The sequence below is a fragment of the Saccoglossus kowalevskii genome, chromosome 10 (assembly GCF_978046115.1).
Source record: "Saccoglossus kowalevskii chromosome 10, keSacKowa6.1, whole genome shotgun sequence".
Lineage (NCBI taxonomy): Eukaryota > Metazoa > Hemichordata > Enteropneusta > Harrimaniidae > Saccoglossus > Saccoglossus kowalevskii.
The window spans coordinates 11,328,719-11,354,750 of NC_140650.1; the positions used below are offsets into that span (position 1 = coordinate 11,328,719).

At 41.2% G+C, this 26,032-nt stretch overlaps 1 protein-coding gene across 1 annotated transcript in view; it reads right to left on the minus strand.

The window, feature by feature from the left end:
* The window catches only part of LOC144341666 (Fanconi anemia group I protein-like), a 49,514-nt gene that overhangs the window by 15,798 nt on the left and 7,684 nt on the right, over positions 1–26,032 (minus strand). Inside the window, exons 4-20 of the mRNA XM_085504710.1 lie at positions 20,037–20,122; positions 19,641–19,766; positions 19,286–19,327; positions 18,878–19,001; positions 17,983–18,071; positions 17,622–17,745; positions 16,808–16,900; positions 15,348–15,426; positions 14,136–14,193; positions 13,311–13,406; positions 12,878–13,044; positions 11,140–11,341; positions 10,288–10,402; positions 9,805–9,927; positions 8,976–9,146; positions 1,207–1,383; positions 716–837 (exon numbers count right to left, since the gene is read on the minus strand). Coding sequence (XP_085360836.1) covers positions 716–837; positions 1,207–1,383; positions 8,976–9,146; positions 9,805–9,927; positions 10,288–10,402; positions 11,140–11,341; positions 12,878–13,044; positions 13,311–13,406; positions 14,136–14,193; positions 15,348–15,426; positions 16,808–16,900; positions 17,622–17,745; positions 17,983–18,071; positions 18,878–19,001; positions 19,286–19,327; positions 19,641–19,766; positions 20,037–20,122 — 1,994 coding nt within the window. The remainder of the gene's footprint in view (positions 1–715; positions 838–1,206; positions 1,384–8,975; positions 9,147–9,804; positions 9,928–10,287; positions 10,403–11,139; positions 11,342–12,877; positions 13,045–13,310; positions 13,407–14,135; positions 14,194–15,347; positions 15,427–16,807; positions 16,901–17,621; positions 17,746–17,982; positions 18,072–18,877; positions 19,002–19,285; positions 19,328–19,640; positions 19,767–20,036; positions 20,123–26,032) is intronic.

A 26,032-nucleotide genomic window follows, 5' to 3' on the forward strand; every position in this document is an offset into this window, starting at 1 on the left:
ATGTGCATATGTCCCACATAAAGTACTAGGCACATGCAAAGAATGAATGGAATCGGTCCAAGGGATTCTGAGATATGACTGCGGATGGACGGACGGACGGACGAACGGAGACCGAATTATAAGTCCCCGTTTTCGGACTTCGGACGAACGGGGACTAACAAATCAGATCAGATGTGTGACATGAATGAATGAAGTATAATGAATGTATATTGTAGTTGTGAAGTTTGATTGCAATCAGACAACGCATGTCATCGATAATGGCTTGGAAATATTGGTAATACAAAATGTCCGTCAGTCAGCCATTTTGAAACTGATCTAAAAAGCAGAATAACATGCATCAAAACCTGATAATGACCAATGTACAAACCATGTGTGAACGAAATCTATCCATACACGATCTGGTTCTAGAATGGCAGAAATGCTCGATTTATTGACTTTTAGCACGAAAAAGTGCTGCAAGTTTTTGTGAAGTTTGTCTGAAATCCATAAATTCCAATTTTTGAACTTCATCCAAACAGGAACTAATAAATTATTGAAATTCTCATGCCACTCTGTTGGGATTACTATTACACAACACCTCACACATTCTACAGTGTAATATCTCACACGTTCACACATTATTTGCAAGACAAGCAAATTATGAATGCATGTTCATCTCTCAAATAAATGTGCCATGCTGCTTCTTGAGTCATAGCTTAGAAGCAGAGATGAATACCTGAAATCTCCACCAGTAAAATTATATTCCATGAGTACTTCATAAATACCCATGACGAGTATTGCATGAATGTTGTTCCTTGTGCCTACTCCACTTGTTACAGAGAAATCTGCTGATTTGTCCTGAAACAAAAAGCAAGACATCAAAGGCATGAGGATTCCCACAAATACACAAAACATTTTTTTCTACCATGTAATTCTATTGGAGATAAGTTTATATTATACTGTAAAATACTTTATTTTAGCTGGAATTAATTTTCGCTGAAAAGCATTTTGAGGTGTTTTGTATGGAATTTATTTTCACTGATTTTTGACGAATTGATTGTGAAATATAGGAAAAAATGTGTATTCGATGGATTTTATTTTCACTGAAGCATTCATTCAGCGAAATTGAATTCAAAGCAAAAATAAAGTATTCTACAGTATATATTATTATATTATGCAAATACGGTACAAGCTTGATTTGAATATGCATCTATTGCAGTCACTTACCAGCTCAAAATCCTCCATTTCACTCTTAATCATTCGCTGAGTTAGAGATTGCATCATTTCATCCAGCTCATTTCGAAGAGAATCACTAACACTCAAATCATCATCATCATCATTTTCTTGATTCGATGGCTGTTCCAACCACAGCAGAGAATGACTAACAGCACATAGTAAATGTGACTATGGAGAAAAAACAACATATAACATGAATATTTCCATCATACAATTTTGTTATCATTTCATCCAGCTCATTTCGAAGAGAATCACTAACACTCAAATCATCATCATCATCATCATCATCATTTTCTTGATTCGATGGCTGTTCCAACCACAGCAGAGAATTAGGCAAGGGTTCTTTGAACCTGCCTATTCACATAGTTCATACCCACCATAGACTCCGGTCAGTCAAAATGACTATTTTAAACTGTAGGCATTAATCAGCGATTCTGCCGGTGACGGAGAGATAGAATCCAGGTCAGGGGAAACCCCACGACCTCAAGATTTTTTTAACCTTACGTCACGAACCCACGTGACCGAGGCCACCTGGCAGCGCCACAGGTAGCCGTCCATCTTTCTGGTTCCTTTCTCTCCGCCTCGAGGACTTAGACCAACGCGACGGAAAGAGTGGGGAGGTTGGGGGGGACCCGGAGTCTATGGTGGGTATGAACTATGTGAATAGGCAGGTTCGAAGAGCAAACAGAAAAAAAAAGAAAGGAGAATAATGAAAGACTTTTCCCCAGTCCGGGATGAAAACACACCCAAAAACCTAAGTTAAGACCCAAGAAGGGTGGTGCCTTACCTTGCCTGTGCTGTCCCCGAAGCAAGAAGCCAATGCTGCTGTGGTGACAGGGTTCGGTGTGCCCGAGAAAGCTAGACCGCAGCCAAATTCGGGGGTGATAAGCTTGAAGTAGGACCAAAACAGTTCACATGAGGGCGTAGGTCGACCGAAGCGAAACCTGGGAGCTTCCAGGAAGTGCTAGTGGAACAGACAATCTGCCCGCAAAAATGCCGAGACTGACTTATCACCTATGCGCAGAGGCCCCTGTGGTCGTTCGGGCTGGGTCAGCAAACAAGGCCTGACCTGCTACGACAGGGCCTAACCTGAAGAGACCCTGCTCAATAGATTGGGTGTCTCTTAGGTAGTAGTTGATGAAGACATTCCACGTTCTCCAGAAGCCTGCCCTCAGAATGTGTTTGAGGGGGCACCTGACGCTAGCGCTAGTGAGTTAGCAATCGCACGGACCTCATGTTCTCGTACTTGGTGTCTCTGCAAGGTCTGTGTTGAGGAGGATAGTGTATTATAGACCTCCAGTACAGTCGCAGTAATCCACCTGGAGATGGAAGTCGGGGAAGCCGGCTTATCCTGTTTGCCAGGGCCGTAACACAAAAAACATGTGTTTGGTTCCCCGTCTAGAAAACCTGGTACGGTTCTCGTGGCAACTCAGCGCTCGGACCGGGCAGAGAAGCAATTCCTCTTGATCCTCCGGACTGACAATATTTGCCAGCCGGGGGATGACGATCGGTTGAGGATCGTGTCCTGGGATTTGGTTCTTGGCGAGAAACCTGATTCGTGTCTTTAGTACAACATGATCATCCATAAAAGTGGCACAACCGTCCGCGAAGGACAGCCTTGCTCTGACCAGCGCCTACCTGAGGCAAGGGCCAGTAGGAAGACTATTTTCCACATCAAAAATTTGAGTGGTGGTGATTGGAGAGCCTCAAAGGGCGGTCTACTTAGAGCAGACAACACAGCCGACGAGTCCCAGTTGGGCGGCTCCCTTGTATGGGGTCTTGGCGTCTGGAAAGCAGTAAATAGTCTCCTAATAATAGGACAATCGGCTAGTCTTGTTCCCGTACGTTCTGAGTGGTGGGGGACAAGACCGACCTGTAGCCAACGCTCGCTGCGTAGGACAAACCCACTTCGCCAAACAGGTGGACGAAGGAGCCCTTCTACCTGGCCAATAGAGGGATGGTATGGATCAATCTCCCTTCCACTACACCAATCAGTGTATGCTTGCGGCCTAGAAATGTAGGCCGCGTAGGTGGAATCCCTGTTCGCCCTGGCTAGGACGTTGGCAGCCTGCTCAGATAAGTCTTTCGTATGTGCGGGTCTACTGAGAGCCTCTATGCGTGTAAGTGATACCTGCTGGGCTCGTTGGTAGTGCGCCGTCTGGTTGGGACGGCAGGTCCGGTAAGTTCGGAAGCACTGCTGACGCTTCGACTAGCATTTCCAACAGAAGTGGAAACTAGGCCTTGCTTGGCCAATTGGGTGCAACCCATGATAATATGTGGGTGTGCCCCTGTCGAAGTTTTCTCCGGTGCCCGGTGAACTAGCGGGAAGGGAGGAAAGACGTACACAACTAAGTGGGTTCACAGGGCTAGCAAAGCGACCCTGGCCCAGGCTCCTGGAGTCAGCAGGAGTGTTACGTACGTCTGGAGCTTTGCGTTCCGGGGTGTGGCAAAACGGTCCAACCTTGGACCGTCCCACGGCCGAAACAGCCTAGAGGCTACCCACTGGGGTATCAGCTACTCCGTGTTCTGGAGACGGAGCCGCCCTGAAAGGGCATCGCCAGACTGTTCCTCACCCCTGGAAGGTGGTGTGCGGCTAGCTCCACATTGTATTCCAGGCATCAAAGGAAGATTTTGCTCCGCTAGGACTGACAACGATGGGGAATGCTTCCCCCCCTCCTTCCTGAAGGAGACCACCGCTGCGTTGCCTGTGCGGAGCAGGACTCTGTGGTCTCGAACTACGGGTAGAAAGCGTGGTAGTGCTAAGTACACTGCTCTCAGTTCGAGCCGGTTGATATGGTAGTCCCGAAACTAATGCGGGGGCCATATCCTTGGGCTTTTTGGCCCAATAGATGTGCTCCCCAACCCTAGAGGGGGGTATCTGTTACCAGAGTCATACCTGCGGCGAGCGGGCCCAAGGGGCTCCCCTGTCCGAGGTTGACCAGTGACGACCACCAGGGAAGGGCTTCCTTCACTTGGTCTGAAATCAAAACCCGCCTATCTAGTTCCCATAGGAGAGCTCGGCATTATAACAAGCGTTATACCGGGCGGCTGCGTAGTGCGGCCTGGGGAACGACCCTTCGAACCGAGGTCATCATTTTGATGATCCGTATTAGTTCACGGAGGGACACCGAGGTAACGCTGACTAGGCATTCGGCTAGGCTGCTTAGCGCTAAGCAATACGCTTGAAATAGCTAAGCCAAGCTTACTTCTGTGTCAAAACTCCATGCCCAGGGACAACAACTGTACGTTGGGTCGAGGTGGGACTTGTCGATTTACTAATGAGCCCAACTGGTGGAGTAAATCTCGTGTTAGCCTGACGTGTTTGGCTATTACCCCTTGCCCGGGTTGTTGGTAACCGGAAGTCTGGGTACGGATTGAGGTGTACCGATATCTGGTGAAGCAGCAGCACTACCTGTTTCATCACTCTGGTGAACATGTAGGGCGCTGTGCCTAACCCGAACGCGGGGCACCCGAAATTCGAATACTTGGCCCAGCTGGGCGATTCAAAGGAGATGGCAACTCACTGGGTGCATCGGTACTTGCAGGTAGGCCCCACTTAAGTCCAGCGGGGCTAGCTCGTCAAAACGGTGGATGGAGAGAAGAACCCTGAATGGTGTCTCCATGTGGAACCGATCGAGGAGCACGTACTGATTCAGTCTGCCGAGTCCAAAACTGGACGCCTGCCACTTGTAGATTTGGTACTATGAACACATTTGGGTATAAGCCTGGCCTTAGTTCCGGCTGATGTACCCTGTGTATGGTGTCTTTCCCCAGCAAACTGCTACTTCCTGTCTGATTGCTTCCGCCTTGCGGGAGTCCCCTGGCAGTGCCCAACAGGGGGGACAATGACGGGGGGGGGGGGGGGGATTTCAGCGGTATCTCGTAAACGGATGTCACCACCTGGAAAGGTCCAGGGATCGGTCATCCACCGTCTCCAAATCGGACTACACCGGCGCAATCTGTGTACGACAGTGATATGTGGCCATGTGTTCAGCAGTTGCGAGGGGGGGGGGGGGGCTCCCTTCCCCCATGAGGTGAGTTCCCCAAGGCCTGAAGTAGTCACTAAGTTGTTACCTGGCCATTCACCGAACACGTGCCTGGGGGTTGGGGGTGTTTTGGTCTCATCCCACGCTATAGGGTCTGATCCCGAAACCACACCGACCGGGTAGCGTTTGGTCCAGTGGGAAGTGTTGCCTAATGTTATCTCCACCCGGGGGCCTTAAGCATTACATCCTCCGCGGCTGACAAACGCCGCCCATCAACACCATTTGCATGCTCTGTGCCCCACTCTGCACTCAGGCGGACAGGGAGAGACTTGCCAGTGGGGTTGCTTTGGATCAAGGGTGGGGGTACATGTACCGTATTACCCCGGGCACGCGCCCCTTCCTGGGCAAGTGCCCACCCCCCTGTTTTCACAAAAGTTATATGTTGGGGACATCCTCGGTTAAACGCCCAGGGTGATTTTTAGCCAAGAACAGCGTCAACAATAAAGTTTTATTTGTCAAAAACGAACGCGTTTGATTTATTTAAATAGTGTGTTTGTTACGGTAGTTCTCTTTTGGGAGTGTGTGGTGGCCCTGAAAAACTCATTGGAACTTAACGACGTGAGATGAACCACGCAGCATGTGGCAAACACGTTCTGCTTTCTCTTCATTCACGATGAATCCAATATTGCAATAATCCATACCTTGGTGAGTGGTTTGAAGCACTTTGGTTTCAAAACGTAGAATCGCCAGGCGATGGACGCGGGGCTTTTTGGCAACGAGCGCAAACGTTTGGTTGGCCACGTAGAGGTCAAAATACGCGTTCTATTTTTACGCGTTAAGCTTGGCACTTCCGTTTCACCCCCTCCGGAATGTTCTACTTTCGCAGCCTAATCGCAGGTTTTTCAAAAAACGTCGAAAAAAACACAAGAATTAGTAGAAATGTTCCTGTTTTGGGCGGATTATTGATAGAGAATAATGTCTTTATTAGAAAAATGCTGAAAAACCGTGAGTTTTTGCCTTAGTTATTTTTTTATTGGCGAAAAACTGCGAACTCGGCAAATTTGGTTGCACAACTTCCCTTTATCATATACACCCAGCGACACCGGTGCCAGCTGACTGCGAACGGGAGCTAGCACTTTTGAGACATCACGTCGTAAACTTGCTACTTTCTTTCCATCCTTCATCACAGCTATGGCATTACGGTCATGTGGATAATTTTTCTGTCGTTGAAGAAAAAACATTTTGCCGACCTCAAGTCCATTACGATAACCATAAATGAGGCATGCCGACGATGGGAACTTGTTGCATCATAATTTTGTCATGTGTGTGGGTGTGTGAATAAATCATGTTAATGAGGTCGACCAGAGTTTATTTTCAGTCTGTTTTTTATGTATCGCCATTTGGATATGTTTATGTATTTACAATAGTTTGTAAACATTTCACATCAGTAATAAAACGTTTATTTGTTTCATAACCCTGTCTGCTATTCTTCAGTAATTACGATACGATGTATCAATACGTGCGTGAACAAAATTATGCTAATGAGGTCATCGCCATCTTGGATTACAAGCGGTAGTTTTTCCCGGCAGTTTCGACTTGCACTGATCACGGTTACTAAAAATGTAACCTTGCATTGATTACAATACTTACCATACTTTGTAGCCAATTTCAGTGAGTAATACAACTTCATTCGCTGACATAAAACAAGTTTTATTCTTGAAATTCGACCCTGTGTCTTAGTGTTCCCACAGTTCTTGACCGAGTCTCACGTTTATTGAAACCTCGCATAAATCAAGAAATAAGTACGTGTACAAAGTGTACGAAAGCATTCCTTTATTTGACCTTATCATACGATCCCAAAAACAACTTATTTAAATCTTTTTTGGGGTGGTCCTCGGGTAAGCGCCCACCCCCAATTTTTCACAATTTTGTATGTTCAGGCCCCTGGGCGCGTGCCCGGGGTAATACGGTATATACATCGTATCACTGGGATCGATGATACTCCGCCTCACCCCAAAAGCATGGCTCACTGAGTCATACAGATGGAAGACTCTGAGGGACCGCCAGGAGTACCGGCTGTATCCGATGCGAGCGAACTGCATCTCCTTTCACTTTAAATATGTGAGAGGAAGCGTGTTCGACTGTGCGTCTCATGACAGGGTCGGTTCCCTCTGGGGACGCCCTGTGGGTCAGTAAGAAAGGAGTCAAACCCACAGCGGGGACCGGACACAAGGAAAATTTCGTTACCGTTGTACCGTTACCGCGTGACGAACCCTAGCTGGCTGAAAGTGGGGGGGGGGGGTGTGTGTGTGTGTCAACGTGTGCCCTGTCCTGAAAGGCCCACCCCGTTGGCATTCAGTTCCCAAGGATCCAGAGAAGGACCGGTGCAATTAGCCTGAGCCTCGGCCACCCCCCAAAATAGTGGGAGAGCCGAGCCTGGGAACGGGGGTTCCCCGGAAGAGACGTGTTTGAATGCAAACATGCTTTCGTGTCTCTTCCTGCTTGCCCACCGAGAGGACACAGTGGAGACAGCTCGCTCCGACTGCGTCTGATCTACCCGGCCTGCCAGGGACGCAATTGCCCCGACAGTCCTTCGACCAAAGCCCTCAACTCGGAGGCAAATCCGGTGCCGTGCGAGGAAGGGTCCACAAAGAGACCCGCAACAGGCCCCATAGGAGAAAAGCCTCCAGGGGCACAGCCTCGCTGCAGCCGGTAAAATCGGGTAAAACACCGCCTGAAAAAACAGACTGTGAGGATGCCCTCCGATCAGCGGGGGAGACCGGGAAAAATATCGGTACCTCAGCCATCGGGCCTCTTACTCGACGTCCCGGTACATTTAGTACCGGTAGCCGAGCGTGACCGATTAACCGATTTGTTTACTGGACGCGCGACCTTGCTGTGACGCGGTCAGTCTCAGCGATTTTGATGGCTCTGAAAGAAAATCTCAGGCCTCAGAACTCCAGTGGAAAAAACACGCTTTCACGCAAAAACCCCAAAATCCGCACGTAGCTACGACAAAGTATCTTGAATGCGGGTTCTATGCTGGTAAATTCTGAATATAACCACTGCACGGTCGACTCGAAATACGAGGAGACCGGAAAGAAAACGGCAGCGAGCCCTGGTGCTGTCATTACATCTATATATTGCTAAATAGCAATTGAAAATAAAAGATGACATGCATGAGGGAAACGAATTACAGTTGTAAAAGGTGCCGCCATGAAAACCAACTGGTTACATAGTGGCGCCGGATTTTAATTTCTTTGTTGTTAAAAATACTACACACAAAGGGGAAAACGACACGAGGGTAAAAATTACAAGAAAAACTTATCCTACCAGCTACAATGTCGGATGCCGTGCAGCGGCAACAACCCAAGCTATAAATCCAGACAGGAAAAAAAAAAGCAGGCGATCCAGCAGAGCTCGCTAGATTTCATCTCCACTCGAGGCGGAGAGAAATTAAGAGTGATGGACGGCTACCTGTGGCGCTGCCAGGTGGCCTCGGTCACGTAAGGGGTAAAAGAATCTTGAGGTCATGGGGCTTCCCCTGACCTGGATTCTATCTCTCCGTCACAGGCAGAATCGCTGATTAATGCCTACAGTTCAAAATAGTCATTTTGACTGACCGGAGTCTATGGTGGGTAATTGAACGTAGTGAATTGACTAACAGCACATAGTAAATGTGACTATGGAGAAAAAACAACATATAACATGAAATTTACATCATACAATTTTTTTATATTCCTCAGTGTCTTGAAATAAGTTACTGACACGTACCAATGGTTCTACTAAGTATACACTGTCTCCTTGTGCAGTGATACATGGTGCTAATACAATAGGTGGATTCACATCAGTACCTGCTTCATAGTACGCTTTTAATTGAGATAACAACATTTCCAGTATTGCACACTTCAACTGTGGGTTTCTTGTTAGCACATCGTAAAGACCCTGAAATATACATACAGACAATGTAACAAGGAGAACAAGGGCCTGAGATTTGATGATGCATAAACCAAAGCATTCATTTTAAATCCAATTATCTGTAATGGTGGGCACAATGTACCATAAGAAGTCTGATGTATGAAATTTATAAATAAATATTTAAAAATCAAATTCTGGAATGGTGAGAATACTTGAAATACTACACTAGTTTCCAGTCAGACAACTTGTTCACAAAATGCAGATATGTTCATATGTGTCTATGTTTTGGTTTAAATGCTATGGTCAGACATGTGGTTTAGGAACAGCCTTTTTTTTTTCGGAAAAATCAAAATGACCTTTTATTTTTTGGCCATTTTGAATCGAATTTGTAAAAAATAATTGTTTATACCATGTATGTATGTAATAATAAACGCTTATTGCCAAAATGGGCATAAAAAGATGATTGAACAAATTTACCACTAGAATCCTTGACAAAACTAGATCAAAATACACATGTACTGTAGAATTGTTTCTTTTCACATGCAAATTATTTTGTTATTTTCATGAATGGATAAATCTGCTAATTCAGTGAAAATACTTATTTTCTTATGGTTTGCACTTAATTTATGAGAAGCCAGTCAAAACCTGGTTGAATATAAAAATTAATAAATGCACAGTTAGTTACCTCATAAAGTATCAGTCTGACATCTGCTTGTTGGGTCAAGCATCGTCTAAGATTTCCTAATATCTCTAGACATAATGCTTCATTACTTGAAGAACTGTGATTGGAATGAACATCAACTTGTACCTAAATAAACACCAGATATGTGTTGAATTATTCACAAAGAAACTCTATGAATTTTTTAATAAAAAAGTGTATGTAACCCTTATACATGCCAATATGTCTACAAATTATTGGTTCACTTTTAGAGCTTTTGCCATATTTTCTGCAATATCTTACTCTAAAATTCAGTTATACATTTTCCCCCCTCAAAATGGACATACACAGACAGTTAGACAGACACACACACAGACAGTTAGACAGACAGACAGACACACAGACAGTTAGACAAACAGACAGACACACAGACAGTTAGACACACATATTACTATTACATGATAGTATAGTATTATTTCTAAAAATGGTATTATGTCAATTTATTTTTACCTGGCTAGAGATGAAAGACTGACTTGACTGACTAGCAGATAAACAACCCAAAACTTTGAAATGTTTCAATATCTTTATAAATCCTGTAACTGCAATCTTCCGCGCATCACCATGTCTGAAGAAAATCATAGAGGCGTGGAATCAATGTAGATAGTGTTGTATATTAATTAATTATTCATATTTTATTACTGTATTGCAGACGTTGTCCTTATATACAACAAAGAGGTACAAAGACAAAAGAATGGTCATGCCATCTTAGTCAATAATTGGAAATAATATTGTCTCTTATTTTTAAACCATGGAATATATACTTTGATAAAAAAATAGGTTATGAGAATTTAAAAGTAAAAAAAAAACAAATTTTATAAATGATGGTTATTTGTAATAGTCAGGGGAAAGAAATTTTTCTTTCAAATGTTTGTATAAGGGACTTTCGCAACAAAAATGATATTTGTTTTTCCACTTTCTGTAAAACACATACCCCCATAACACATACAGGCAAGAGTCTTCTTTCTCAGGAAAAGAAGTAGTGTTGTGTAGAGTCCCCAGTACATAGTGGCAGGTCTGAAAAAAGTTAGTGTAGCCCCCTATTTGAGGTGATATCCAAATCCTGGCATATAAATGCACTTTGAAAGTATAGAGCTACAGCACACTGCTATAAAATCCTTCAATTTCATGAAAGAAAAGTTCATGAGTCTGTGAAAATTATGACATTTAGTACACTGAAAACTTCTCTGGGAATCATGGAGTCTCAGTTACTTTCGCAAAATGTCTTCACAAATGCCATGCAAGCCTGAAATCATGACAATTTGTAGCAGTGACAATTTGGGAATTTACAGTATCTGTCCTCACCTTGAAAACATAGCCTTTCTAAGAATCAATATGAGAGAGTCTTTAAGTGTGATACTTATTTTCATCAATGGTTGTACAGCCTTCAATAAACCTTCAGCTGATGTTGTTGGTAAATATGCCAAGTAATCAATCGCTTCACGAACCACAGATAAAGATTCCAGTAAAATCTGTGGTGCTGATTTGACAGTGCTTGAAAACAGTTCTATAAAACAAGCCATGCATGGCACAGTCCCCGTTAGTTATAAAATTTAAAATATATAGTTTTGTTTATAGTAATAAAAAAATGTTTAGCTGGAATATAACCATGTCAGGAATATGATTTTTTAACATTAAAATGATTGACATTTGTATCTGATCGTCAAACAAGTACTTGTCCATATTGAGAGATATTGCTCTGGAACAGCATTCAAAATCAGCCATTTTGAATACACGTATATATATATATATATATATATATATATAACACATGATGTATAACGAATATATAAAATTTGAATATAATCAGTCAAAGCATTTAAGAGATATGGCTCTAGAAGCTCAATCATTAAAACTGAATGGTTGCCAGTCAGCCATTTTGAATCCAATCTGAAAAATAAAATGATGTGCATCAGCAACCTGTAATGTCTAATGTATGTACTAAGTTTGATCAAAATCCATCCATAAATGCAAGAAATGCTTGATATTTGATAATTTTTTTAGCACAAAAATAGCCATCATTTGGCCACTTTAAAAAGGACTGTCAAACCAATATATCCGTATATGTATGACATGATGTATAATGAATATTTAAAATTTGAACATAATCATTCAAAACAAGTCGGAGATATGGGTCTAGAAGCCTATTCATTAAAACAAAATGGCCACCAGTCGGCCATTTTGAATCTAATCTGAAAAACAAAATTATTTGCATCAAGGTCCCATAATGTCTAATGTATATACCAAGTTTGAACAAAATCCATCTGTAAACAGCCGAAAAATGTTTGATTTTGATGATTTTTAACACAAAAATGGCCGCTATTCGGCCATCTTGAATCAGATCGTGAAACAAATTGAATGGCATATGTATAATATCATGTATGATGTATGTGTGAAGTTTGATTGTGATTGGTCCAGGCATTTCTAAGATACAGGTCACATGCACGCACGGACACATGGAGGTCAAAACATAAGTCCCCGTTTTCAGACTGCGTCTGAACAGGAACTAAATATGATAAAACAGGTTATCAAAAATGATCAGAAACTTAGTTTTTATTTGTTTATTCCAGTATTTCATACTGCATATAATATCTTACTAAAGATTGATAAAGGTATGCAACCCTTATAACCACATACACTCAATATGCGATAAGGATTCCATGACAAGCTACCGGTAACTCCCATTTTGTGATCGTTTAAAAGTGGCTCCATTTTGTGTGCATGAATCGAATGTATTCTCAACAAATAAGATAATAAAACACTGTGAATGATTGAAAAGGTTTGATTACATATGCAAGACATTTATTGTCTCATTAAAAAATGCATAGGCATGTTTACTAGCTTTTCAAAAAAGCACTATAAAAACAATTTGAATAAATGCAAATCTGTTCTTATCAGACTAGTTGTGCATTAAAATTTCTAGTAATGTTGATTTGTTGTGTGATTTTGCGATTATCTTGCAATTCACATGACCTCTCCAATTTGAGTGATTTTCATCGTATACATGTATCACACACTTTCATACCAGTATCTTATACCTTACCTATATAGTGGCTAACAGGTGTGGTGGCCTTTGTCACTACTCGGTTCAATATTTGTTCCAATATTTCAGATCGAACCACGTCATGCGCTTTAAAAGTATTCAACAATACCTTAGCACCAAGGTCACATGCCTTTTGATTTGGTGTCTTGTGCTGAGAACTAGGAATGCTCTCTATAATAAATATGAACACATGGCATGATTAGTCTTTTCAAATTTCATGATGCAAGACTCAAAATTAAGAAAGAAATGTTGTTAATTTCTAGCGCAGATGTTAATGGTTACTAATGTGAGTGAAATGAAAGAGAAACCAACAACAACAAAATTCATGCTCCTTCCATTTTACTACAGGAAAGGCAATAAATCTCCAAATACAATTACAAAGAATTACCAAACAATTACAAAATAATGAAATGGTTGAAAATACTCACCCAACGTTTTGCCAAAAGCACCAGGTCTGGGACCAAATGAGTCCATTAGAGTAAATCCAAGTTGCACTAAACCCTGGTTAACATGATCCCAACCATACAAACTGAAAACAACCACATTACATTTCATTATTATTATTATTATTAAGAGTTAGAAAAAGGGTAAACTTATAGAGAAAATGCAGAAACTATCATTCCCCAATTCCTAATTCCTGAATTTGCCAATTTCTCATTTGTGATCTGAGGTCAACAAACTGGCAGGTAGGACAGATTTCACTGCAGAAAGAATATTCTGAACACGCAGAATCATATTTCCAACTCGCATCGTAATCATTCTCTCAAATAAAAACCATCATATTTGAACAAACTTGTATTAGCCCTTGAACAAGAAAAATCAACATTAAAATTTTCTTTGACTATAGAAGGATATATCTTCAGATTTTTGGGGTTAAAAAAGTATGTCACCATCAAATTCACTCAGCAAAAAACAACAACAAGTACATTATCTTTGCAAAAACAATTTTTTCAACTGGAAAGGTTTTCAGCTGTCTTATATAGTTCTTCTAGCTGTATCTTTTCGTGCCCATTCATGATCATTTCATAATCTTTTAAAAAATGTTTCAAATATGCCAATGTCTTTTTCATGGGTTGTCTTTTGACCTTCTATATATTTGTATTACCCGAGACATTGCTAGGTAAGTTACGCATACACAAAAAGAATTGCATCGTGCCTGTGGTAATTCAGGAATCAGGAATTGAATTATCAATTTTTAAGTAGATAGGCATTTGGTCAGTTCACCAAATTCTACCAACATAGATTAATTAAGAAGTACCTGTTTTGAACTGTCTCTAAAACTTGATCACTAACACTGAATGATTCTGGAACTAGCTCTGAAAGAATAAACATGTAACATGTCATATGTACGGTATATAGCTCAACAGCTGACCACACATCTTAGCAATGTATGTAAGTAAACAAGACAACGTAAATGATGTAAAGGGTTTGAAACTACGATATGTGAAAGTGCTGTGCTGTAATTGTAGAGATTAAATAAAAGGGTATTTATAATCCAATACATATGGTCATGCACAGTTCAAATGAAACAGATCTGGTTATAAAAATGTGTATATGAGTAGGCATTGTAGAAAAAATGGCCACCGGTCAGCCATGTTGAACTGATGTATTTCTCACTATAATGTGCTAGCGAAAAATCAGTCATCATTTCATAGATGCAGGGAATGGAAAGAATAAAAACAGAGAAATTACGATCAATAAGAAATGTTTGACAGAATCTTGAAAACAAAAGTTATGGGCAAAGGTATCCAAAATCAGTATTGCATTTGGATTACAAAATAAAATAGACGTGCATCTGCAAACCAAGCAAGAACAGCTCTCATTACTGAAACATGTAAATACAGGATCAGAATCCAAATGCTTGAATCACTAGCCTCTGATGTATTTTTATAGTCTATATAATATATACCTTCATACATAATAGAGATAATTTATAGCAACTTATTCTCTCCAGATCTTAGACTGGCAATTTTATAACTTTTTTCTTTCTTTCAAATCTTGGTCCGATGCAAAATTCCCCTGACTGTTCAATTCTGAAGCATATTCATTGCTGTTAACTATTCAAGACATGCAGTAATGGATTGGGAGAGTAGAACACTTACAAAATTCTGTGTGTCAGGATCATGTGTGAGATATGAATAGTAAGATCAAACGCTGCCTTCTCATTGGTTGCAGCTTACAATTCAAGATACTCATTAGCATATTTACCACCTCAAAAATGTGGTGACAACTATAGAGGGCGCAGCAGAACAGACAAGTCGTGGAAATTACGCACCAATGTGGGAGATTCTATAAATTCGTTCACAAAGGCAACTAACATATAAAACGATAAAATTGCCATGGCTGTGCCAGTTTACCAACTTGAAGTTCCTTGCAAGTATAGTGTTACATGGATTTGAAGACTGTATTAGTGGCAGGAGTGATAGATACATGTGTATATTCATAAAGTCAATGAATGCATAATACGTACCTTCTATCCACTTTGACGACTTCTTTTTATCTTCGTCTTTATAACTCTTCAAAATAGCAGTTTTTAAAAAATCAAAAACCTGAAATGGATAACAGAAATGTCAATACTAATTTTCATACAAAATAGCAATTGTGAATTTATGATTTCAATATGATGGAAACATTGTAGCAGTCTGTAGAAATCGTTTATCGCAGTGATCAAATAATTCAGTGCAATGTCTAGCAACTATGTTTAAATATTATTATTATACATCTGTCCCCGTGTTACAGCGTGCCGTAATTTTGCGGTATTTTACGGGGTATTTTCATACTACCATATTAGGAAATGCGAATTCCAAATATAAAATGATTACGCACGTAAGCGTACTCTAATAATAAAAACAAACATAGCTGCCACCAGTTGATACTCCTGCTGTACTGTCTTCGTGCATATTTTGAGGTATCTTTGTAATAACCTTATATTACTAATTTATGTTAATTTATCAGGTATGAGAAGTACTGCATTTCGGGCAAAAACTTAATAAACTGGCTTAAATATCTATTAACTGAACTGATACAATGAAATTTATTGCAAATTTTGTGACAAAATCCCTTTGGACATGTGCATTCTGTTTTACATCGTTTAACTCAGACATAAGACATTATCAGTATGTACATTGATATAACCTGCAGGGCCTGGAAAGATAGGAAAGATATTGAGAAAATTGGGAATTTAGTGATGGCAATATGAAATAAACAATTATTGTGTGGGAATTCTCCGATATACAGCGATATATTATAAAATGGTACACTTGAGTATTAAGCAATTTAGAAGATCTTTCTGGAAAAAAATGTTGGGGACAAATACTCGCCTCGCCTCACCTCGCCTCACTTGGTGATTATTTGCTATATCACTTACTAATTTTCCTTGAGAGTTTTTATACCAGCAACCAAATACACTCTCTTGGCATTTATAACGTGGTTTGCCTAGGCCAATAAAGAGCCTCAGTGCAATGTTGACATTGTCATTAAACATTTCTGTGGCATTGATGATGGTTTTGAAAGTTATTAATGCACTACTTTTATTACTTTGATGTATCAAAAATATATCATGCTTTTATTGTTGTAACCAATCAGAACTACATCTGAAAGTGTGATATCAAAAGTAGAACATAATACGAGGTTATTACGGGAATACCTCAAAGCATGCATGAAGACAGTACAGCAGGAGCAGTTGAGGTCGATGCGATGGCGTACTGTCTGAGAGCATACTTTGAGGTATCCTCGTAATAACCTTATTATTATACATCTTTTCTTTTCATGTTTGTATTTATTATTAGAGGACACTTACGTGCGTAATCATTCCATATTTGGAATTCGCATTTTCTAATATGGTAGGATGAAAATGCCCCATAAAATACCGCAAAATTACTGCACGCTGTAACTTATGGGGACAGATGTAAAATAATAGTTAATACTCACTGGTTCTTCAAATCTATGTATTCGTGCAACGGACAATGCTAAAGCCATATTGAATGCAGTAACAATCTTAGCAGATGAGCCTTGTTGACCAGCCTGTAAGCAAAACAATGTTAGTAGCCTGGCAGAGAGTATTCACATATGGTGTGTTTACACAACAGCATTTTATTGGAGCCATACGGCTCAAGCCAGCAAAAATGCATATAACTGTAGATGAACGAATGGTAGTACCCATGATTGCAAAAATAAGAGCCGTTCATTGGGCAATAATCATTCGCTGCATCCTTGCTCGCCTTCTTTGACATGCATCATGCCATGTAGAGAAACAACACAAGCACGACACCAAAATTATTTTCAGCCATTTTCATACTAAGTAATTGAGAAGCAGTTTCGTTCGGCTCAGAACAAACTGGATTGAATTTTGGTAGATCTCGGCTCTCATTTGGTCCCAACCGTGTAAGCGCAATTGGAAACAATAGGTGAGAGGAGCAGGAGTTTGGCTCTGATAGAATGGAAACGTAATAGGATCTATCTGATAACATATTGCAATCATGTCTGATTTTGAGATAATGTTATCAATACACAATTGCCTGACTGACTATATGGGTCAACTTAGAATGTTTGAATGTTCACATGCATGTGTGCGTGCGTGCGTACCTCAATTCAGAAATCAATGGTTCATATCTTTGGACCAATACTACTTATGATGTGACTCAGGTTAACAAACTGTAATACAATTTTAACTTTTTAGCCAGCATTTAATTTTTTTTTAGTTAATTGAAACTTAAAACAAAATTAAAAAATATCATTTTAATACCTTTAAATATTTGATGAACTCTCTGCCTAGTTCTTGATCTTGTTTTACAGCAAATGTTACGTGTAAGATCACTGTGCCCTCTATATGTCTTAACTGGTCCTGTGATACACTGCTTACTTCCTCACTATAGTGATAATATATGCAACATGTAAAACAAAAAGGCATTCCAAGAAATGCAAAATACTTATCCTTACAATAACCCTATCTGACAATAATGAAAAGTCCTTCCAAATATTCCTGTACCCATGACAACCAGATCAAGATTTTTCCCAAATCTAATAAGGGACAACCTATCTTGAAAATTCACAAATTTTCAGTAATCAGTCAATGGGAAAGCATTCCAAAAATATTTAAAATTTACCTATATTCCGAATGATTTTGTGCTCTACAGATATTATCTTGTTGACAAAAGAATGTTGATACTCCTTCCAGTACCAGTCTCTTGTGACCCTGAAACAAAACAATAAGATACTAGTATATTACTGATAGATTTATCATATAGGTGTCATTCTGAATTGAACCAGTCTTTTATCCCTGGTTGTTGCTGAGAGTCTCGTCCAATGCTGCACGCCAACTGGGCACGACATTTTAAACTGAATATTTCCAAACATAGCACATATTTTGACCTCTCAATGTAATACAGCATAGAAATACTGTAAAACGTGTTGAAAAAGCGACATGCAATTTTAGCGAAATGTTTTAAAATGACGTAATAGCGAATTGTTGATTTAGTGAATCTATCTTGTCATTGTGTATTTCCTGTTTTCACAATGCTTGTCTGTCGCGTGTCAAAACAAATGTGATGAGGTATCACTTTCATAAAATAATGACCACAACGAATACGTATATTTTTTTTGTGTTAATTTATTTTTTTAATTAAGTGTATCTATCATGTCAGTACGTTTTTTGTATTGTATTTTGTATTTTTTGTATTGTTTACAAAGTGTGTGTGGAGAAAAAACACGTTGTTTGGTGGCCATTTTGAATTAATAATAAAGTCATTAGCGACATCTTGAACTATCGAATCAGTTATCTCGCCAAATTCGCTAAAAGGACATGTTTTACAGTAATCGTGACATGCTAAGTAGAACATAAAAAGAATGAAATTTTGCTCTTCAATAAAAATATTTCTGCCGGAAGATTTAGTTTTACAGTACATGATACCTAATGGTAGTATAATACAAATCATTCATTTATCAAAACAACAAAGTAAACTATATGTTACTATTTTAGACTAAGAACTGGAATATTGTTACCTTTGTAGAAAGTAGTAATAATTGGTAGATCAGAGGAGGTAATTCTTGTAAATCCATGCTTTTAAACATCCTCAATATTTTATCAATAACAAATTGTAATTCCTCGTTGGTCAAAGGTACATCTCTAAAAAAAAAGCAAAAAAATATGACATTCAGTGATCCCCATATCAACCGATTTCTGATTTTACATAGAAATTTATTGTCACATTTATTAATATGCAAATCAACCGGTTCCAAATAGAACTGTATATTTACATGCAGCAAAAATTAAATAATTCAATTTAACATAAGAACTCTATTCTGTAACATTATGAATTGTGGCATTGCATTACATGCAAGTAGTGTTTTTCAGAAAAATTACTTAGTCAAATACATGTTTTAAGATGAACCAATAAATTGATTTGTTACCTAAACATGGCAGCAAGATGTGTAACACAATCAGGATGCCATCTGTAATGAAGACAAATATTCAATGTACTTTATTGTTCCAACTGTATGATATTAAAGATGGAGTCAGCTAACTTGCACAGATGTGGAAAATTTAAACACACAACAAATTCTCAATATTTTGCTAATGTTATGCTCCACCAAATAAATGACAAAAAGCAAATAAAAAGATGCTGCTTCCATGGAGACAATGACTTTGTGATTTCTCTCATTATAGCATTAAGATTTACCTTGATTGCCATTTTGGATTGAAAAATGATCAAAATAAATACAACTTAGTTTTATAATTCAAAAACAATTATAGTTGGAAACTTACTTTGCAGAGCACAAAATATTCAATATATGTGAACTATAATCGGCACCCGTCATGTCGTTGTTGCCGTAACAAACAGTGGCCTTTGTACCAATGGATGAGAGGATTTTAGGAAACAATACAAATGCTCTGTTAACAAGAAAAAATAGTTTAATGCAACTCAAGACCAGTTAACCAACACGGTTGATTACTTTACTGACAAGATGGATCACTGACTGGTTTACAGACAGGGTAGATTACTGACCAGAATGAATTTCCGACTGGCTTACCAGCAAGAATACTGACCAGTTTACCGACAAAGTGGATTAAAAATAAAGTTAAAAACCTCTACCAAACATGTAGTGAGATTTATCAGTTACCAAAACTTCATTATTACATTGCACTTCACTCACTACTCACTTTCCATTTCTGATTTCTCCAGTCTTCACCGAATCAACAAAGTTATTGGCTAATTCAGCAAGGCATTTAGCTGGCAATACATCCACCTAGGAGAGTAAAAAGAACACTGGCAGTATGGAAAGGAAAACACACACCTTGATATACGCTATGAATTTTTTTTAAAATTTGATTTGTAATTTTGGTAGGTAAGCCAGTCTTAGGACACTGGAAAATGATTTATAATTCTATGGATGAGTTGAATTTCTGTGTAAAAAAATATAAATATTTGACTAGGCTTGCACTTCAGAGTTGAGAGGGAACAAATTTTCAACTCCCAAATTAATAAAGTTGCCTTGGCATCAAGGCAAACTGATTGGGCATCAAGGCAAACTGATTGGGCATCATGGCAAACTGATTGGGCATCAAGGCAAACTGATTGGGCATCATGGCAAACTCATTGGGCATCATGGCAAACTCATTGGGCATCAATGCAAACTGATTGGGCATCAAGGCAAACTGATTGGGCATCAAGGCAAACTGACTGGGCATCAAGGCAAACTCATTGGGCATCAAGGCAAACTGACTGGGCATCAAGGCAAACTGATTGGGCATCAAGGCAAACTGATTGGGCATCAAGGCAAACTGACTGGGCATCAAGGCAAACTGATTGGGCATCAAGGCAAACTGATTGGGCATCAAGGCAAACTGATTGGGCATCAAGGCAAACTGATTGGGCATCAAGGCAAACTGACTGGACATCAAGGCAAACTGATTGGGCATCATGGCAAACTGATTGGGCATCAAGGCAAACTGATTGGGCATCATGGCAAACTCATTGGGCATCAAGGCAAACTGATTGGGCATCAAGGCAAACTGATTGGGCATCAAGGCAAACTCATTGAGCACCAAGGCAAACTGATTGGGCATCAAGGCAAACTGATTGGGCATCAAGGCAAACTGATTGGGCATCATGGCAAACTCACTGAGCATCAAGGCAAACTGATTGGGCATCAAGGCAAACTGACTGGGCATCAAGGCAAACTGATTGGGCATCATGGCAAACTGATTGGGCATCAAGGCAAACTGATTGGGCATCATGGCAAACTGATTGGGCATCATGGCAAACTGATTGGGCTTTATGGCAAACTGATTGGGCATCATGGCAAACTGATTGGGCATCATGACAAACTGATTGGGCATCATGGCAAACTGATTGGGCTTTATGGCAAACTGATTGGGCATCAAGGCAAACTGATTGGGCATCATGGCAAACTGATTGGGCTTTATGGCAAACTGATTGGGCATCAAGACAAACTGATTGGGCATCAAGGCAAACTGATTTGGCATCATGGCAAACTGATTGGGCATCAAGGCAAACTCATTGGGTATCAAGGCAAACTGACTGGGCATCAAGGCAAACTGATTGGGCATCATGGCAAACTGATTGGGCATCAAGGCAAACTGATTGGGCATCATGGCAAACTCATTGGGCATCAATGCAAACTGATTGGGCATCAAGGCAAACTGATTGGGCATCAAGGCAAACTGACTGGGCATCAAGGCAAACTGATTGGGCATCAAGGCAAACTGACTGGGCATCAAGGCAAACTGATTGGGCATCAAGGCAAACTGACTGGGCATCAAGGCAAACTGATTGGGCATCAAGGCAAACTGATTGAGCATCAAGGCAAACTGATTGGGCATCAAGGCAAACTGATTGGGCATTAAGGCAAACTGACTGGACATCAAGGCAAACTGATTGGGCATCATGGCAAACTGATTGGGCATCAAGGCAAACTGATTGGGCATCATGGCAAACTCATTGGGCATCAAGGCAAACTGATTGGGCATCAAGGCAAACTGATTGGGCATCAAGGCAAACTCATTGAGCACCAAGGCAAACTGATTGGGCATCAAGGCAAACTGATTGGGCATCAAGGCAAACTGATTGGGCATCATGGCAAACTCACTGAGCATCAAGGCAAACTGATTGGGCATCAAGGCAAACTGACTGGGCATCAAGGCAAACTGATTGGGCATCATGGCAAACTGATTGGGCATCATGGCAAACTGATTGGGCATCAAGGCAAACTGATTGGGCATCATGGCAAACTGATTGGGCATCATGGCAAACTGATTGGACATCATGGCAAACTGATTGGGCATCATGGCAAACTGATTGGGCTTTATGGCAAACTGATTGGGCATCATGGCAAACTGATTGGGCATCATGGCAAACTGATTGGGCTTTATGGCAAACTGATTGGGCATCAAGGCAAACTGATTGGGCATCATGGCAAACTGATTGGGCTTTATGGCAAACTGATTGGGCATCAAGACAAACTGATTGGGCATCAAGGCAAACTGATTGGGCATCATGGCAAACTCATTGGGCATCATGGCAAACTCATTGGGCATCAATGCAAACTGATTGGGCATCAAGGCAAACTGATTGGGCATCAAGGCAAACTGACTGGGCATCAAGGCAAACTCATTGGGCATCAAGGCAAACTGACTGGGCATCAAGGCAAACTGATTGGGCATCAAGGCAAACTGATTGGGCATCAAGGCAAACTGACTGGGCATCAAGGCAAACTGATTGGGCATCAAGGCAAACTGATTGGGCATCAAGGCAAACTGATTGGGCATCAAGGCAAACTGATTGGGCATCAAGGCAAACTGACTGGACATCAAGGCAAACTGATTGGGCATCATGGCAAACTGATTGGGCATCAAGGCAAACTGATTGGGCATCATGGCAAACTCATTGGGCATCAAGGCAAACTGATTGGGCATCAAGGCAAACTGATTGGGCATCAAGGCAAACTCATTGAGCACCAAGGCAAACTGATTGGGCATCAAGGCAAACTGATTGGGCATCAAGGCAAACTGATTGGGCATCATGGCAAACTCACTGAGCATCAAGGCAAACTGATTGGGCATCAAGGCAAACTGACTGGGCATCAAGGCAAACTGATTGGGCATCATGGCAAACTGATTGGGCATCAAGGCAAACTGATTGGGCATCATGGCAAACTGATTGGGCATCATGGCAAACTGATTGGGCTTTATGGCAAACTGATTGGGCATCATGGCAAACTGATTGGGCATCATGGCAAACTGATTGGGCATCATGGCAAACTGATTGGGCTTTATGGCAAACTGATTGGGCATCAAGGCAAACTGATTGGGCATCATGGCAAACTGATTGGGCTTTATGGCAAACTGATTGGGCATCAAGACAAACTGATTGGGCATCAAGGCAAACTGATTTGGCATCATGGCAAACTGATTGGGCATCAAGGCAAACTCATTGGGTATCAAGGCAAACTGACTGGGCATCAAGGCAAACTGATTGGGCATCATGGCAAACTGATTGGGCATCAAGGCAAACTGATTGGGCATCATGGCAAACTCATTGGGCATCAATGCAAACTGATTGGGCATCAAGGCAAACTGATTGGGCATCAAGGCAAACTGACTGGGCATCAAGGCAAACTGATTGGGCATCAAGGCAAACTGACTGGGCATCAAGGCAAACTGATTGGGCATCAAGGCAAACTGACTGGGCATCAAGGCAAACTGATTGGGCATCAAGGCAAACTGATTGAGCATCAAGGCAAACTGATTGGGCATCAAGGCAAACTGATTGGGCATCAAGGCAAACTGACTGGACATCAAGGCAAACTGATTGGGCATCATGGCAAACTGATTGGGCATCAAGGCAAACTGATTGGGCATCATGGCAAACTCATTGGGCATCAAGGCAAACTGATTGGGCATCAAGGCAAACTGATTGGGCATCAAGGCAAACTCATTGAGCACCAAGGCAAACTGATTGGGCATCAAGGCAAACTGATTGGGCATCAAGGCAAACTGATTGGGCATCATGGCAAACTCACTGAGCATCAAGGCAAACTGATTGGGCATCAAGGCAAACTGACTGGGCATCAAGGCAAACTGATTGGGCATCATGGCAAACTGATTGGGCATCATGGCAAACTGATTGGGCATCAAGGCAAACTGATTGGGCATCATGGCAAACTGATTGGGCATCATGGCAAACTGATTGGACATCATGGCAAACTGATTGGGCATCATGGCAAACTGATTGGGCTTTATGGCAAACTGATTGGGCATCATGGCAAACTGATTGGGCATCATGGCAAACTGATTGGGCTTTATGGCAAACTGATTGGGCATCAAGGCAAACTGATTGGGCATCATGGCAAACTGATTGGGCTTTATGGCAAACTGATTGGGCATCAAGACAAACTGATTGGGCATCAAGGCAAACTGATTTGGCATCATGGCAAACTGATTGGGCATCAAGGCAAACTCATTGGGTATCAAGGCAAACTCATTGGGCATCAATGCAAACTTATTGGGCATCAAGGCAAACTGAATGGGCATCAAGGCAAACTGATTGGGCATCAAGGCAAACTGATTTGGCATCATGGCAAACTGATTGGGCATCAAGGCAAACTCATTGGGTATCAAGGCAAACTCATTGGGCATCAATGCAAACTTATTGGGCATCAAGGCAAACTGAATGGGCATCAAGACAAACTGATTGGGCATCAAGGCAAACTGATTGGGCATCAAGGCAAACTGATTTGGCATCATGGCAAACTGATTGGGCATCAAGGCAAACTGATTGGGTATCAAGGCAAACTCATTGGGCATCAAGGCAAACTGATTGGGCATCATGGCAAACTGATTGGGCATCAAGGCAAACTGATTGGGCATCAGGGCAAACTGACTGGGCATCAAGGCAAACTGATTGGGCATCAAGGCAAACTGATTGGGCATCAAGGCAAACTGATTGGGCATCAAGGCAAACTGATTGGGTATCAAGGCAAACTGATTGGGCATCATGGCAAACTCATTGGGCATCATGGCAAACTCATTGGGCATCAATGCAAACTGATTGGGCATCAAGGCAAACTGATTGGGCATCAAGGCAAACTGACTGGGCATCAAGGCAAACTGATTGGGCATCAAGGCAAACTGACTGGGCATCAAGGCAAACTGATTGGGCATCAAGGCAAACTGATTGGGCATCAAGGCAAACTGACTGGGCATCAAGGCAAACTGATTGGGCATCAAGGCAAACTGATTGGGCATCAAGGCAAACTGATTGGGCATCAAGGCAAACTGATTGGGCATCAAGGCAAACTGACTGGACATCAAGGCAAACTGATTGGGAATCATGGCAAACTGATTGGGCATCAAGGCAAACTGATTGGGCATCATGGCAAACTCATTGGGAATCAAGGCAAACTGATTGGGCATCAAGGCAAACTGATTGGGCATCAAGGCAAACTCATTGAGCACCAAGGCAAACTGATTGGGCATCAAGGCAAACTGATTGGGCATCAAGGCAAACTGATTGGGCATCATGGCAAACTCACTGAGCATCAAGGCAAACTGATTGGGCATCAAGGCAAACTGACTGGGCATCAAGGCAAACTGATTGGGCATCATGGCAAACTGATTGGGCATCATGGCAAACTGATTGGGCATCAAGGCAAACTGATTGGGCATCATGGCAAACTGATTGGGCATCATGGCAAACTGATTGGACATCATGGCAAACTGATTGGGCATCATGGCAAACTGATTGGGCTTTATGGCAAACTGATTGGGCATCATGGCAAACTGATTGGGCATCATGGCAAACTGATTGGGCATCAAGGCAAACTGATTGGGCTTTATGGCAAACTGATTGGGCATCAAGGCAAACTGATTGGGCATCATGGCAAACTGATTGGGCTTTATGGCAAACTGATTGGGCATCAAGACAAACTGATTGGGCATCAAGGCAAACTGATTGGGCATCAATGCAAACTGATTGGGCATCAAGGCAAACTGATTGGGCATCAAGGCAAACTGATTTGGCATCATGGCAAACTGATTGGGCATCAAGGCAAACTCATTGGGTATCAAGGCAAACTGACTGGGCATCAAGGCAAACTGATTGGGCATCATGGCAAACTGATTGGGCATCAAGGCAA